This window comes from Pagrus pagrus (assembly GCF_965226575.1).
Source record: "Pagrus pagrus genome assembly, chromosome: 3".
Lineage (NCBI taxonomy): Eukaryota > Metazoa > Chordata > Actinopteri > Spariformes > Sparidae > Pagrus > Pagrus pagrus.
The window spans coordinates 6,919,136-6,935,225 of record NC_140187.1 but is presented as its reverse complement, the minus strand read 5'-3'; the positions used below and the strand labels follow the sequence as shown (position 1 = coordinate 6,935,225).

Genomic DNA, 16,090 nt, shown 5'->3' with positions numbered 1-16,090 from the left:
GCCGGGGCTTCGGCGCATCGTCATTCCACTACAGAAAGAAGCTTGGCTCATCTCATGGGTAAGCAGACATAAACAAAAAGGAGATCAGCTGGTGCCACCAGTTAAACCTGTCTGGATGAGTGGGGAGATGCTGTCAACACGTGCTTTCTGTTCTTCAGCAAGAACTGGAGATGAGATTTTAAGTTTCTGTCAATAGTAATATGCTAGCTAATGTTAGCTTCAAGGGCTAATGGGCTAGAATATTTTTTGGCAGCACTGTCAGCTGCTCTGGGATTCCACTCGCATTGGTTGTTGTGGTCCGGCTCGGAAATCATCCAGATTTTAAATCATAAATATCAAGCATGATTGATATTATCAGGGTAGTTTAAGGCTTTAAACTGGGTCTGCAAACCCTGTAATTTACCAAATAATCTGTGCCGAACAGCATGTTTTGACCGGGCACTGCAATAGTTACCCACAAGGCAACTGAGTGACATCATTGGTGGTCATTTATCAGATTACATGCAGCTTCCTCTGGAACAATAAAAGACTTGTTACTACTTTTTTTCACACAGGCAGTAGTACTCCCCAAGACCTGTAAACACACTTTAAACATTGGAAGTTACCCTTTAATGAAAGATTATCGACACATACAGCATTAGCAAACACACAGTGTGTTTTACAGTGACGTTGGACCCACAGTACTTCCTCAACAAAAAAACTGGGCGTGTAAATCGTCAGCTGTAATCATGGAAATTGGATTTGTTGTTAGCATATTGTCAAAATAAGATGTAAATTTTCCATGACACACATGCCCTGGAGGTACTAAATTGCCGCATGCAGTAATTGTTGCATTATTTCACAAAGCGGGGGGATTTTCTATGACGTACAGACTGTTTCTGTACATGTTAGTGCACCGCTCCTGAACCCAGCATCTGCTTTGCATTTTGATGAGCAGAGAACTGCTTCCAACATTCTTGAGCTTGATAGGGCAGTTTGTCGAGCTCCTCTGGGAAAATGACAGCATGGGGCGGAGGCGGCTGAACGTGGGCCGGCTGGGGGTGGGGGGGGGTGTACAGCCCTGAAACACGCTGCTTGCGGATTGTAAAATTCATTGTCAGCACTTATTGTTTAACCTGGATACAAGCGCTGTCATGATGTCGGTTGTGGTTCTCATTATCTTTTACTACAGCCCACTGACAGCTGACGTGATGTTTGTTAGCACTGTGGTCCAGGAACAGTGATAGCTAAGAATTCGGAGTCACCACCATGCGTGCTAAAGAAGTCTTTAAATGACAGTGAATACCAAAGTTATGTGAGGGAAAAGCTGCTTTCTGAGATCATCTCCCTGCCTGTTTACAAGCATGATATGCCACAGCAGCCTTTGTACCACAAACACAGTTTTTCCAGTCGGCCTACTCACTGGTCAAATCAACAAAGACTCCTTTGTGGAGGGAAAAACTTCTGGTGAGTCTAAGAAAGCATTGTTTCTTTATTCGTCACTGCAGTACTGATTAGCTCACAGGTCATTAGGCCATGGCTGTGCAGTCTATGGTATGGCTTGTATAACTTGTGAAGAAATGGAGGATTCTGTCAAAAGAAAGCAGCATCCTCTTTGAATGAAAGTTATAGGAAGAGTAAGACTTGATTGAAAGTTATTGCCACTTTACCTCCACGGATGAAAGCCACGCTGAGTGAACAACCATTCATGATCATTCACTGGAATAACTGAATAAATCTTCACTTTATTGCAATTAACGGCTGGCGCCTTGAATGAAAATTCAGCTCGCAAGCGTTGAGACAAAAAACCCCAAAGATTCTCTCTTGAAAGGCTCTCCTCAGAATCAAAATGACAGGTATGCTGAGCAACTTTCTTTGAGGGAAGGCATTTGGACAAGCCATCAAACAAACTCCAGCTTAGAAAAATAAAGAGCCCCGGGAGTGGTGCTGTGTGAAAGCTATTCTTGAGGGGAAAATAAGATACATCACAGAATAGAGATGAAACCAACTCCTACACACCCTGTCCCTGACCTACATAGAGCTCTGAAAACTCTCCCGCTGTGTACCAAATGTGGTAATGAGTGGAGGGATGTTGTGTGAGGAAAGTGAGGTACGTGTACACTTTTCATGGGTGATCCGCGGCGCACCGGGTCACTCATTTGCAGTGTTTATTCTGACTCAAACGCTTCAAAGTTACATTATGTGCCGTTTTAAATAGAGCAGATGAGTCAATCTCAGCTCCCTATTGTACAGTAATGTGAATCATTTCCCTAAAGCAGTCGTGATGTGTAATCTGCTTTCAGAAATGAAATACAGGGTTTAAAAACAAAAAAGTTTTCTGATCAGTAAGTCTATTCAAAGATCGAGTCGCTGCATATTTAGTTCTGGCTGCTGCTTTACAGAAGTGCTGTGTTTGACCCACTGCAGACAGCCATTGGTCAGTCGCAGTCGGGTATATCAATAGACAATTGCGGTAAACAGCTGCTGGTGACGGCTGAATCAACAGCATTTGAAAAATGTAACAGAAAGTCACTGAGAGTCACCGCTACTTAAGGCTTTTTCCTCAGCAGAAAATGGCACACAAACACTCAGCAGACAATGAGAGACCAGCGGTCCATTGACAACAACAAACAGTGCCAGGCGGAGACGATTCTGCCTCTGGCGCTCCTTCCGTCTCCAGCTTCCCTGAGGACTTCCTATCAAGAGATACGAATGTGACTCTGCCAATTTAGGAACTGCAAACAGCTCCTTGAGAACAGACGGGATATGTCTTTCTTTGGCTGTCACAAGACATAACAATCTGAGTGGGAGGCTCTTCACAGACATTTGCGGATTTCATGGATTCGCTGAAACGTTACGTTGCCCTACCAGTGATTTCACAGCACAGAAGGATCTAAGCCTACTGCATTATATATCATGAACATTATGAATATTTTAAATTTCACTTAAAATGAATTTCTGACGACTGCGCGCCAAAGGCCATGTGGAATATCATATCACACTGTAAACACAACATGATAAGAGGGTTATCTATGCGTATTTGAGGTAGTCTTACTCCTGCCTTTCCCCCAGGTTTGCCGTCGTGTTGCCGCTGCTGAGACATTCAGGGATGATATTCGTTTAGGAGCCGGTCTGGCCTTCACATGCCCTCTGCTGTAGAGATCAGCACCAGTAATGTCATTTCACAACAGCAGTGATGTGCTGGTGGTGTCACGTAATTCAAGGACACAGTGAGAGTAACCACCACCTCCCATCTGGCATTTGTGCTCACAGCACAATAGCATACTGGACTCCTGCGTGTGTGTTTGCTGCCGTGTACAAATACTGAACAGAGATAAGAATGTCCTGAATGTGTTGACCAGACAATGCTGTATTTGATCAAGGAACAGACGTGTGAAACCGGTGAAATGAATACATGCCCAGATTAGTCGGTACAAAGTCGTTTTTTTTTAGTAATTTTGACACGTTACAGCCTATGACAAGCTTAAAATAACTAAATCCTGTAACACAAAGTGACTGCCGTATCTGCAGAGGCTTGACTGGGAAGCTGATCAATGCCGACTTCTCAATAATTACTTCTTTGTGTCAGTGTCTCTGAATTTCTGGATTTGCCGCCTAACTTGCCTGAGAAAAGAATAAGATAAACCTTGATTGATGCCCTGCGGAGGCAATTCAGTTGATGCTCCAACAGGCTGCCAGCTGCTGGGCGCCATCTTGATCTCATTACTCTTTCAAGTTTTCTTCACCATCAAAGTAATCCAGTGATGGTTGCAGCCTAGGTACTGGATAGGAGGAATCGCTGGCAGTTAACGCTTGTGCGAGCCCCTGACATCCATACAAAACATGTCAATTCACGTTTAAATTATATATTTTATGTTTATGATCTGACATTTCATCAGGAGATGGGGGGAATGGTGGCAGGAGAGAAGGCTGCTCAGCCAGTGACTGTAGTTCAAGACTGCATTTCAACATTTGTGTGAAACCATGGGATAGTTTTGACAAGGGACCATGGACATTATTACGGAGACATCGGGACAATTTCCAGTTACGTTTGTGTTGACAGAAAACGGTATTTTAAACCAAAACATGATCTTTCCTAACAATAACCAAGTGGTTTTTGTGCCGAAACCTAACCAGTTTAAGCAGATAACCATAAAGAAAAGTAATATTGCAACATAAAGAAATTGAAAACATTCATTCTTGCGATTGGGTTGATAGTTCTCATTACATCCATTGATGCATTGCAAGCAAGAAATGCTAATAGCTAATTTGCCAGACTTTCAATGGTAGCAATTATAAGAAAAGAAGGTCCCACACAATGCTTCTTCTCAGCTTCACAGCGTCTTCATCAGGAGGGTTTACCATGGTCCCAATGGTGCCAATTTGCCGAAATGTCAACAAAGATAGGCTAAAAAAAAGTCATAGCCCCAATATGATGCAGATCCCGAGGGATGTTGGGGGATCTTGATTTTATCTGGGGATGTCAGACTTTAAAAACCTCAGCCCTGTAGTGAGACACTTCCTGCCCGTGCCTTTCAAATTCCACATTTCCAAGCTCCATGCCCAGGCCGAGATGTCATTATGGTTATTTTCTCAGACATGACACAGCTTCTCCAGAGCTACACAGGACTCGACACAGCTGTTTTCACAGGCTTAGCTGTCCTTGCAATACATGAAGTCACCTTTACGTGCAAAATCAGTGACATTCCTGATATAGATGATGTTTTTTTTCTGTTTGTTTAGATACATTTTATCGTTTTCATCAGGAATCTTTTAATAGACAGCCTCACTTTCACAGACTCCTCTGTGTACTCACAGCTCAATAACTGTCAGATTCACCAGAAAGACAGAATATTTTGCCGACATTCACTTTTGAAGTATCGACTGTAGTTTGTGTGATGATTCGGTACTATAGTTGTACTATAGAGTTGTTGCTTGTGCATAGTAGAAATAGTAAAGATGAGGATGAAAGTTCACATCGGGGTGAATCTATTTCCCGGATGAAGGTTGTTTTGAGTGCTGAGATGACTTCAGCTTCCTCCTCTACCAAATCCAGCTTGTTCTTGCTATATTTACAACACTATCACAACAAGAGCTACACCTGAGACCACAGAGTACAGAACACCAGTAGTTATTTGAACTAGATCTAAAATGTCTGTTGTAAACATTCTAACAACTCAGTTTTTGGAAACCAAACACTTGGATTCCCACTTTCGGTTGTTGCCTTTGGCATCATTCGTCGTGTTAACTTTTGATGTGTCAGTCAAATCAGATGTCACAAATGAGAATATACTCCTGAATCAAAGTGTTCAGTTATTCTTCGGGAAGTGTCATGTGGTCCACGAGGGGTTTCAACAGGATATGGAGCAAAAACACTAAAGCATTTCATAACACAGACACTGCAAGCAAATAAAGATATGTGTTTGTAGACACGGACAGAGCTGCAACGATGAGTCTATCAGTTGTCAACTATTGAATTAATATCCAGCTATTCTGATAATCTATTAATCAGTTTGAGTTAATTCAAGAAACAAGTCAAAACTCTCTGATGCCAGCTTTCCAAATGTGAATATGTTCTGGTTTCTTTATTCTTGTTTGAAGGTAAACTGAATATCTTTGTGTTGTAGTCAAAACAAGTCAACTGAAGACGTCAGCTTTGGTAAACACTTATTGACATTTTTCATCTTTTTCTGGAATTTCATAGAATGACGAATAATGAAAATAAATGTCATTTGCAGCCCTAGTGCTAGGACGGCAGCCTTAAACATCAGCAAAGGGAGCTCGGAGGTTAGCTGAGGACAGGACGTGTGTATGTGCTGGAGCTATAAGTGAATCATGCTAGCAGTTGGTATTACCGATTAGCTTGGGTGATTCACAGTGTGAACAGTTAGCACTAGCGGCTGTTTTGATTCAGTAAAGTCCATGAAATGTTTAGTTAGCTACTTTTTCAGTTCTGTTAAAACTGCTATAAGTGAACTTCCTGTCCATTTTGCAGTTAGCCAATGCCCTTCCTTCCTATTTTCCAAGGCAGCTCTCTCTGCCTCTTTCTTTTCCTCAAGCCTTTTTCATTGCTTTGGTTGTATAAACCATCACCGGGGGCGCTGGAAGATGGTGGTGTAGAGGAGGATCCTGCTCTCTGCGCCTTCCCCAAACAGACATTACCAACTCTTTATGTAGTTCTCTGTCCTGATTGGATAAAGTGGGCAGGGATACCAGATAATTTATTTTCTCTTTTACTGCATGAGCGGGGGGAGGGAGCGACATGGGTTACTGACCAAACACACTATAACAGTGATTACTGTTTGAATATAGAGCTATTTAACACTCATTTTAATGAGAAAATAACACTTACAGCAGTTTTAATCGCATTCAACTGTGTCTTGTAGGTGATCTAATTTGTGTTCACAGTGTTATAAAGTCAGAAGATTGCTAGAAAACAGGCAGTTTGCCAAGTCAGACCTGTAGAAACAGGCTGTACAGATCGGTTTACTGTATTTCCCAGCCAGCAGTAGGGTACAAATGATACTGGAGTTGAAGAGAGTTTAATGTTTGACGTGGTGTTTTGAATCAGTCAGCTGACCAGATGACTTTTATAGAACTGACAATAACTTTCTCGCTGCGCAGCATGTTCGGTGCTGTTTCTGTGTTGTGTAGAAGACGTTAAGGAGCAGCTTCAATGTTTGTAGCATTGTGTGCTTGATGGTTAAATAAGTTGAGTCCACTGAGCGTATGTGTGAAGCAGGACTCAAATGCTGCGTTCCAGACAACTCACAACTTAAATATTTATAACCTCCTACGAGGAAAAGTACAATGGGACACCAGAATCCCTACTTGTAAACTCGCATGGGAGCAGTCGTCTGATGTCACACAACTATGGGAGCACCCATGGGGAGATGCTAGTATGAGGCTAGTGAATGGAATATATAGATACGTTTCAAGTGCTGTAACACAAAACATATGATGACGTCTGTGACCTCATGTTGTTTTCCCTCCTCTGTTTTCGTGCATATATGTGAGGAGGCTGCACTGCTGAGGGTTCACTTGCCGAAGAGACTGGGAAATGAAGAAATGTTGACCACTGTGCCAGATGTTTTACACTGGTAACCTCCCTATATATAAATAGATGTGTTTGGACTTCTTACAGCACACGTAACACACACAACGCTTCTAATATTGGCCAAGTTCAAAACAATAAAATGTAAGATCAAGCTCAACATGTTAGGCAGTGCTTATGCGTCACCCCTCTAACCAGTGTGTTTGGTCTTGGACTGGAAGAGTTTCAAAGACATGCGACGAGTCATGTTCTGGTGACGAGTTGCGAGTGTCACAACAACATACAGCAGGTAAGTCTCAACTTGCAAACATCACTGAAGTCGTCCACCCTGTCAATTATCTGATTATCCCACAGGAAAGAAGTCAGTGAGTAATACAGTACCAGGAAACATTTGACAGGCGTGTCACCACTATCAAGTGACTGATTGTGTGTAGTTGAGCACCAAGGCCGTGCATGTGTACATATGATTGCGTGAGTGCAGAGAAGTTTTCATGGGTGAATGTGCGGCAAAAGGAGAAAGTTCCCATTGATAGTGAGGTCTTTGTGGTGGCTTCAGGCCTGCATGCATGGATTGTTAATGTCTGTTGGAAGTGCTGGACTGTGACTGAGGAGAAAAAAAATCTGATACAGTGAGTCCATGGAGTTTCTTTGGGGAAAAAAAGGCACTTGGACATCCGGCAAGTGGGGCTGAAACAGTGCCCTAGCTCAAAATGCAAATTACTTGGTCAGAGGTCCCTTTGCACCCCCCTCACCCCTTTCCTCCCTGTCTCCCCCCTCTCTATTCTGCTCAGGGTATAGAAGCAGCGTGAAATCCATCCAGGGAGGGGCTATTGTACTCCGGGAAGCAACCGTCAAACTGGAATGGTTAAGGCCGGGCCCGGGCCAGGGAATCTCTTATTATAGCCCAAGGCTGTGGAAGAGCAGGGCAGTGCTGCTGAATAGCAGCCGGCCAGAGGTGTGGGCCTGGAACGAGCCGCCAATCTCTCACTCATCCTTCCTGGTGTCTGTCTCAGGAACTGCTGCTATCATAACAAGGCCTCATGCACTGTAGCTCCGGCCGGCTCTCCGAAACAGGTTTAATCGTCCGTGATGGTGTGTACTCTGCCAAAGAGCCACACGGGTATCTGCCATTCCCATCCTCTCCTCCTCCTCCTCCACCTCCCCTTGTCCTCTCAGCTGCCCCTATAGCTGTTGGACTGAGACGGAGAGGCACAAACCAGCACACCCACCCCCCATCTCCACTCCATCAATAGCCCCTTTGGACAAAGCTGCTGCCCTTGCAACATGCTAACCATGCTGAGAGTGAGGAGGGAGGAAAGAGGAGAGACAGAATGAAAGGAAGAAAACAGTGTTTCCAGTAATATATATGCCTCTCACCTCCTCGTCCTCTCAGTGATGTGTCCTCCGAGAAGCTTCAGGCACTCCCTGGTGAAGCTTTAATCCTGGTAACCTCCCATAAACTCACAGTTTTTTACCACGCTGCCGGGTCCAGCACACTCATCTTTATGGTCTCCTGCGAGGGCTGCAAGTGGCTGCAAGCAGATTGGAATTCTCCTCTGCTGTTTACTTTCCCACAACTTCTCTCCTGCACCGTGTTCACTAGCAGCTCTAGATGAGGTAACCCTCCCTTGCTCCCTCCCCTTTTCCTCTCTCGGCTCTGTGGTTGTGTTCCTCCCGCTATCTCCCCTCTCTGTCCCTCTCTTTTTTTGGATGGGTCCTTTCACCCCCTCAGCCCCTCCGGTCTCATTTTGTCCTTTCTTTGCTTTCCTCCCTCCTCCCACTATCCAGACCCCTGCTGCTGCCCAGACAAGCAGCACAAAGCAGGCTGAGGGCTCTCACACACAAGCGGCCAATAGCAGAGCGACAAAGTCAAGCATGCGGCCAATGGGAAGCTCGGGGGTTTGCGTTTGTACCAATCGGGGCAGGTTTTTCAGGACAAGTGGGCCGGACAAAAGGAATTAGGGGCAATGCTGTCAGAGTACTTCCGTGTGAGGCTGTTCAAACTGTCAGCTGTGTGAGTTTATCATTATTGGCTGAGATTTGTGGTTATTTACACAAAGGAGATTTGAGGTAGGCAAGCCACACCAAATTGAGCAATACATGTGATATATTTGATAAAACGTTAAGTATTTGGTATGAAAAGAAAGGAATTTAGCTTTAATGAAAATGTTTGTTGTCAGTGTGTGAGAAACACCTGGCAGCATTAGAGTTTTTAGCTTTTAGTTTTAATTAAATCTTTATTTAAATCTCTGGAGATACACTGTACTCACACATCACATAGCACAATGTGATACAGCCTTAAGTAACAATTACTTTCATTTTAGATTATCTGCTGATTATTTTCACGATTAGTTGATTGACTGTTTAGACTACGACATGTCAAAAGATTGTGAAAAATTTTAATCACAGTTAGAAAGCCCAAAGCGATGTCTTCAAATTAATTCTTTTGTCCATTCAACAACCCAAAACCCCAAAACTCTTCATTTACTGTCAGAAACGACAAAGAAAAGCAGCATATCTTCACAGTTACAGTAGGAAGCTGGAATGAGCAAATGTTTGGTATTATTGCTTGAAAAATGACTGAAACCATTCAGCGATAACCAAAATAGTTTGCAATTAATTTTCAATCAAGCTAATCGTCGCAGCTCTACAATATGTCACAAGGGGCAGGGTGTCACACTGAGAGCAGAAGGTGGACCAGAGGGAACAGGTTAACTTAACAGATGACTCAACAAAGGCTGAACTGATGACTGGGCCAGACAAAAGAGCTAACGGGCTGGGAGGATCACTGGGAAGAGCAGGGCTGACAAAAGCTGACGCAAGACAGGTGTGGTGGGAAAGCAGGCTGGGGAGGAGACACGGGAAGTCAACAACACAGGAAGGAAAGAGAGCAGAAGACACATAGACACAAATAAAAAGAGACAGAAATGACAGGATCATGGCACAGGGGGCATAGAAGACCACAATACCAGTGTTCGTTCATTCATTCAACACATACATAATACAATAAAAGTCTGAGTATAAAGTAAGAAACCTTGAATAATTATGCTGAATGGAAAAAACAGCTCAAACTTTAAGCATTCGTCTTTTTGGTGAAAACTGTGTCTATAGTTTTATCTGTAAATGAGCCCACATTGTACTGAAAAACATTAAATGAGCAGTCTGGTTTCCAACTTGAAAAGAAGTATAATGAAAGGATTACATTATCTTAAATTGCAGGTTTCACTGATGCAAAAATAGCAATAAAAGCAAGAGAAAGTATCCCTCACTGCCTGAAAGATGCTGAGCCAGGAGAAATGTTCTGTTTGTCTGTTTAACTCTGCTTCTGCTTCGGGGTTGTTTTATTGCTTTGGGCCGCACATTTGCAAATGTATTAATTATTTCTATGGTATTATTTCATCAGCCGGTGCTCGCCTGCAAGTTTTTCTCACTGAGTCGCATATTTGGTTCCTTCGCCCCTCTGTCGGTCAAACTTATTGATGGGCGTCTTCTGGAGGTACGGACAGAACAGCAGGATGCAGGCTCCATCAATCACTTAAAGGGCAACTCCACCAATTTTACACAGTAATTAATTCTTTGATTAAATTGTGTTTACAGGTCTTGGGGAGTACTTCTGCATACAGTATGTGCAGAAAGCAGTTTGTGGCTCCAGAGGAAGCTGCATGTAATTGCATACATTTTCTCCAGCGATGTCACTCAGTGGCTGAGCTGCATTGTGGGTAATGTAGTAATACAGCAGAACCTTAGATATCACTTATTTTCTTCCTAGCGTTCTTTTTTTTTTTTTTTTTTACCTGGTGCCTACATTACCCATAATGCAACTTAGCCATTGAGTGACATCACAGGAGGTAATCTATCATTTCATGTATTTTCTCTTCTACCGCATGAGCACGACAAGGAGAGACATCGGTTACTGATCAAACACTGTAGAGTTATTTAACACTTATTTTGATTTATAAAAAAATCACTTACAGCAGCTTTAATCAAAAACAATGAAGTCACTTTATCCTTAGTGACACAACAGCTGCCTATGACCTTCAATTTTCCTTAACTTTATTTGTCTACAAAATTGTCTCATACCCCGGTAAAACACATAATAACATGTATTACAAATATGTAGAGATGTGCTGAATGTACATGTCAGTGGTTCGATCCCGGACCCCTGCAGTCAATCCCAAATTCTTGCTGGTGGTTCTTTCATCGATGCGTGTGGGTAAGTGTGGGTATGAATGGTTATTGCTCCTGATGAGCAGGTGGCGTCTTGCGGGATAGCCTCTGCCACGAGTGTATGAATGTGTGTGTGAAAGGGAGACTGCTGATTTAGGTTGTTAAGTGCTTTGAGTGGTCAATAAGACAAGAAAAGTGCTACAGAAATGGCTGCATATAGGCTTACATTATATACAGAGGCAGACAAGAGAGAATGAGAGTTACATTCATAATTTAAGCGTGTTTTTAGTTTTAATATGTCTGAATCGCACTGGGACTACTTTGTGAATGGCCTCAGTCTGCTATTTCTGTCCCCTCCCGACTACAACAGTGTTTCTATTTCTGTCTCTAATCACATTTAGAGTACTGCAGGCTCATGCAGATTGTGACGCGCAGCGCCGGAAGACACACTTGAACAACAAGGTAATGTGTGAGGTCAAGAAAGTCAATTGAAGTTAATTAAATCTGAAGTCCTCCTCAGCTTGGCTTCATTATTCACACGTGCGCTTCCTCGCTCATCTGTAGACTAATTACAAAGGAAGAAAAACTCACACAGCGTCACTGTTGTCCAGAAGATTTATTAAAACACATTGAACAAATACACAGAATACAAATAAAAAGATGACAATTCACTTTTTCATTCAATTGCTATACAGCACAAATATCAGAACCATAACACTGCTTGGAGCTCATTGTCTGTAAATGCTAGATACACTACCGCCTCCCCCAAAGTGAACCGTCATATCAAACGCTTCACATGCTGTGCATTCACTGCAACAAAGGTGCCTTTTATCAGGGTCTTTTGGTAGCTTTTGAAGCCATGTTAATAAGCATGTACATACATTGTTAACATATTTATAATATTAGACTGAAGCCTTTTTTTTCTAACAGACATTACATTCATACTGACTTCAGTTTGATTGCATTTCATTGGAGTACTGTGTTTTTGACGTCATCTCGCGGTCGTCACTCCAGAGGGGAAAAGGACATGATTTTGCACACTGCAGTTCTATGGCAACACCATCCAGCAGACATTCATCTTTTTTTTTTTCAGTTTGATACATAAATCTGTGTGAGATGGACTTATCTCTGAAAAATCTTTCAAGTATATTTACATGTTTCTGAGGTTCTATCTGTCGAGCAACCTAATACATGTCATGGTCAAGTAATTGATGGCCTGAACGGAAACACGGTGAACAAAACAGCACTGGTTAACACTGACGAAGGAGAGCGCGGAAAAAGATGATGCACTTCAGGGTTTTTCGTTGGATGTTTTTTTGAATTTCAGTTTGGAAGTTAAAGCGGGTCGTCCGAGAAATGATGGGGCGAGGAGGCTGCAGTAAGAAAATACACTCACCAACTCTGTACATCGCCTCTTCGGTTTAGATTAGTCCAATCACGATCGGCGTCCCAACAATGTCAAATAAGTGCTGTGGCAATGTCAGTTAATTATAAAACAAACAGGTAATGCCACTGGTCTTTGGAGAAAGGAAAAAAAAAAAAAAGAAACAATGTCAATAACAATTTGCACTTTGAATCCAAACATTCGAGCAATGCCTTCATAGAAAAGGAAATGTAGTACGCTTGAATTTATAAAAGATTGTTTTTACTCAGTGGACAGTCACTTTAGCACATAATAGTAGGAGAGGGAATGGACGAGATATGTAGCTATACCATGCTAACGTGTCCTCACACCAGGTAAAGCAATAGGCAGCAAGATACACTCTTGAAAGAACCAAAAAACAAAACTGGAAGTGAAGACATTATCTAATGTAATGTAATGCTGTGCAACATTGGTCCTTATAGAAGCTGATATACAGAGAGAATCCCCTCAAATGTAGGTTTAGGTTTTAGTCTTCACCTCAGTGGAGGAAAAATACACTGCATCAAAGAACAAATCATACTGGATCATCTTCTTTAATGGCACCAAAGTGACCAAATACGTCTTATTTTTATCTTAACGTAAAGAGAAGCAAACAAAAGCGCAATTTTTTTGCGACAAATACCAGACTTAAGGTGACGTTGCGCCAAAAGCACACATGTTCTTATTCAGTTCTAACAATGACAGGGAACTGGGGAAAGTCCCGAAGAGGAAAAAAAAAAAAAGCCACACTCCACTCAGGGCTGTGTTCTCAGTTAGGCCTGAACATTAAAGCCCTGTCTGTGGATGTGGACCAGATGAGTTCCTGTTTATAGTGCAGTCCCACTGGTCGTGGCCCCAGGGTTAAGCTCTACAGCCACTACTAACATTCAAATATAATAAGAATCACAAATATCGTACCATACACAGAAATACTCAGTCTTCTCTGAAATGTGTTAAAAATCATTTTTGCCAGCTTTTTCTTCTCTGCGTGATCTTCATGTTTCGACGCCAAAGCCAGGCCTCTGATTTCATCCATGTTTGTATACATATTTTTCACTATGATTAGACCTATGTGAGGTAAAATAAACAGCAGTCTCTGAGTATGTACAGTACAAGAAGCCAACCCCTCACAGGATACTGGTACTGCAGTAAACTGTATCTGCAGGCTTGGCAGAGATTACTTTCTCCAAATTACCAGCGGGTGGCAGTCTTTAGAGGATTCAGACAGACTGTGTCCAGCTACTGCATACATGAGAATAGTTTTTGATGCTTTTCAAATCAATAATTTATCCACTGGTTACTACGTGAATGACAAAACACATATTCATTTTAAAGTAACAATATCGGCCCTCGGGAAAACAGCCTCCTATCAAACTATGACTGAAGACTCGGCTCCTTCCTTCACAGGAAACAAGCTCCAGCGTGGGCACAGTCACAGTGTACAGAGAATAGGCAGATGGGTAAAAGCAACAGGGGGCACGCAGAATGAAAAAGTCGAGGCTGGCACGAAGAAAAAAAACACACATTCCAAGATTAGAACGAGCCCCGATCGAGAGCGTCGGAAACTCAGTCATGCCGACTTGCTTGAGTTCCTCCTCGTAGTGCAGGGCAAAAAACAAAATATCCTCTGTCAGAAAAGCTGCTTCCTTTTTCCCCTCCTCGTCCTCAGCTCTCCAGCACAGGTTAACAAAAGCAAATACCTATTGAAATACTTCTATAGAATCCTTGAAAGATTAAAAGTGCAATCGTTAAGATAGATACATCTGCATTAATCAAAAAGTTAATCGCCTTATCCGGAGACAGACAGCTCGATTTTTGTAGATTTGAAGTCAGGAGAAAAGAGGAGGATGTGGCGGAAGGAGATGGGCAGCTGTCATCCATACAGAATCCATCCCTGGGAGTTTCTGACCTCAGGTCAGTGTTACAGAGCTGGCCTAGTCCTCAATGCAGATGACATCACTAGGTTTGCCCGACTTTAGGTCAGGCGTAGCCACGTCTCTCAAGGAGTCAAGTGACTTCTTGTCCAGATGGCTTGTAGGGGGTGGAGGGCCGTTAGTGGACACTGAGGAGGAAGAGAGGTCAGATGGTTCAGTTTTCGCTGTTAGGGTGAGAATTATGGGCTATGAAATGAATTGATTCGGTAGTTTTCAAACAGAACAAGCACAGTAGCTTCATCAAAACTGGAAGTGAGCATAATCAAACCCTCAGTGTGTGCAACTGAAGTAGACAGGATGTTTACAACAAAGTGTAATGACTTTAATTTCTTTGTTCAATTCTCCTCCAAATTAGTCAAAACATGTCTGATTGTCTGAATGCTCATGAGCTTCACCCTGTCTGACTTATGTGAAGGTGTGATACAGATGTGAAAACAGTCAGACAGTGTTTTACATGTTCCAGATCTCAGCAGCTAACTTGGTGAATGCAGTCTCACTATTACAAATAGAAATGATAGAAATGTAGTAAAACAGGATTATAATTTCATTTCATTGCACCTCACATCAATGTAATTTAGCAACCATTCAAAAGAGTTAACAAAGGGGCCTCATCCATTACACAAAATAGCAAAAAATTTACAGAAATGTCTAATAAATATTATAAAAACATCTCATTTACAGTCTGTTAATCTGGTTAATATTGAAACATCTTTAGACATTTGACTATAAAATACCAAAATGGTTCCTTCCCATCCACTTTTTTTCTTAAACCTGGCCCTTCGTTTACATATTTTAGCATGTAAATTATTCATACTTACCATAAGCGTTGGAGTTGGTACAGTAGATCGCCTTTCCTTCGGAAAGGATTAAGTTGGAGTCATTGTAGCCATGTCCTGGCTGCCAGCTGAGGTGATCTACTGGACCAATTCCAAATATTTAGGTGAGTATAAATCATTTGCACACCAAAACATGCAAATATACGACCCGGGTTTAAAAATACCGGAATTCCTCTTTAATTTCAGTTAATTCAATAGTATAATCTAAGCTGCATGAACAACCTCCAGTCCCAGATGAGTTATGTCACCTACAGTATGATACAACATCCCGCTGTAGCTGTTGGTCCTTACCGCTGACGTAGGGTCCTAGAGGCATCTGACTGTAGTTGACCATCGGCTGTCCACCTGGTCCTCTAAACCCTCCGCCAAAGCTGCTGCTGTACATCTGAGAGCAGCCAAACCCGCCCTGACTAAAAGGCTGAGAAACAAACACAAGACAGGAGTTATAAAGACCTAACACAGGCAGAATAATAACGAGAGAGTGATGCTGTTTATGATGTCTTCTGCACAACGTTTGGCAGGTTTTTAGTGGCTCTGCAGGGAACTAAAGTAAGCAGATAAAACAAAAAAAAAAACCAAACAAAGGGGAAGTCAGATTGTGGGCTGTTTCCTTGGTTACGACAAAAAGACCAAAAAACATTCAGAGCGCATGACCAATCTGCTGCTTGGCTGAAATGGTCTGTTGTATAACAGAATAAAAAACACACACATTCAACTG

At 42.3% G+C, this 16,090-nt stretch overlaps 2 protein-coding genes across 10 annotated transcripts in view; both read right to left on the bottom strand.

Annotated features, from left to right (window-relative positions):
- The window catches only part of arhgef10la (Rho guanine nucleotide exchange factor (GEF) 10-like a), a 120,717-nt gene extending 111,906 nt beyond the window's left edge, over window positions 1-8,811 (bottom strand). For 2 of the 3 annotated variants that reach the window (XM_084349883.1, XM_084349884.1), the window contains exon 1: window positions 8,411-8,810. The gene's annotated coding sequence lies outside the window, so the exon portion shown is untranslated. Of the gene's footprint in view, window positions 1-8,410 lie in introns of all 3 variants that reach the window. The other variant, XM_084349885.1, reaches the window with a different exon arrangement.
- Window positions 8,812-11,801: 2,990 nt separating this feature from the next.
- Window positions 11,802-16,090, bottom strand: part of chd5 (chromodomain helicase DNA binding protein 5) — a 47,777-nt gene continuing 43,488 nt past the window's right edge. For 3 of the 7 annotated variants that reach the window (XM_084348886.1, XM_084348889.1, XM_084348888.1), the window contains exons 39-41: window positions 15,664-15,790; window positions 15,355-15,453; window positions 11,802-14,664 (exon numbers count right to left, since the gene is read on the bottom strand). In XM_084348886.1, the coding sequence (XP_084205012.1) occupies window positions 14,537-14,664; window positions 15,355-15,453; window positions 15,664-15,790 (354 nt within the window). In that variant the 3' untranslated portion in view covers window positions 11,802-14,536. The remainder of the gene's footprint in view (window positions 14,665-15,354; window positions 15,454-15,663; window positions 15,791-16,090) is intronic. The other 4 variants (XM_084348890.1, XM_084348891.1, XM_084348892.1 and 1 more) reach the window with 2 other exon arrangements.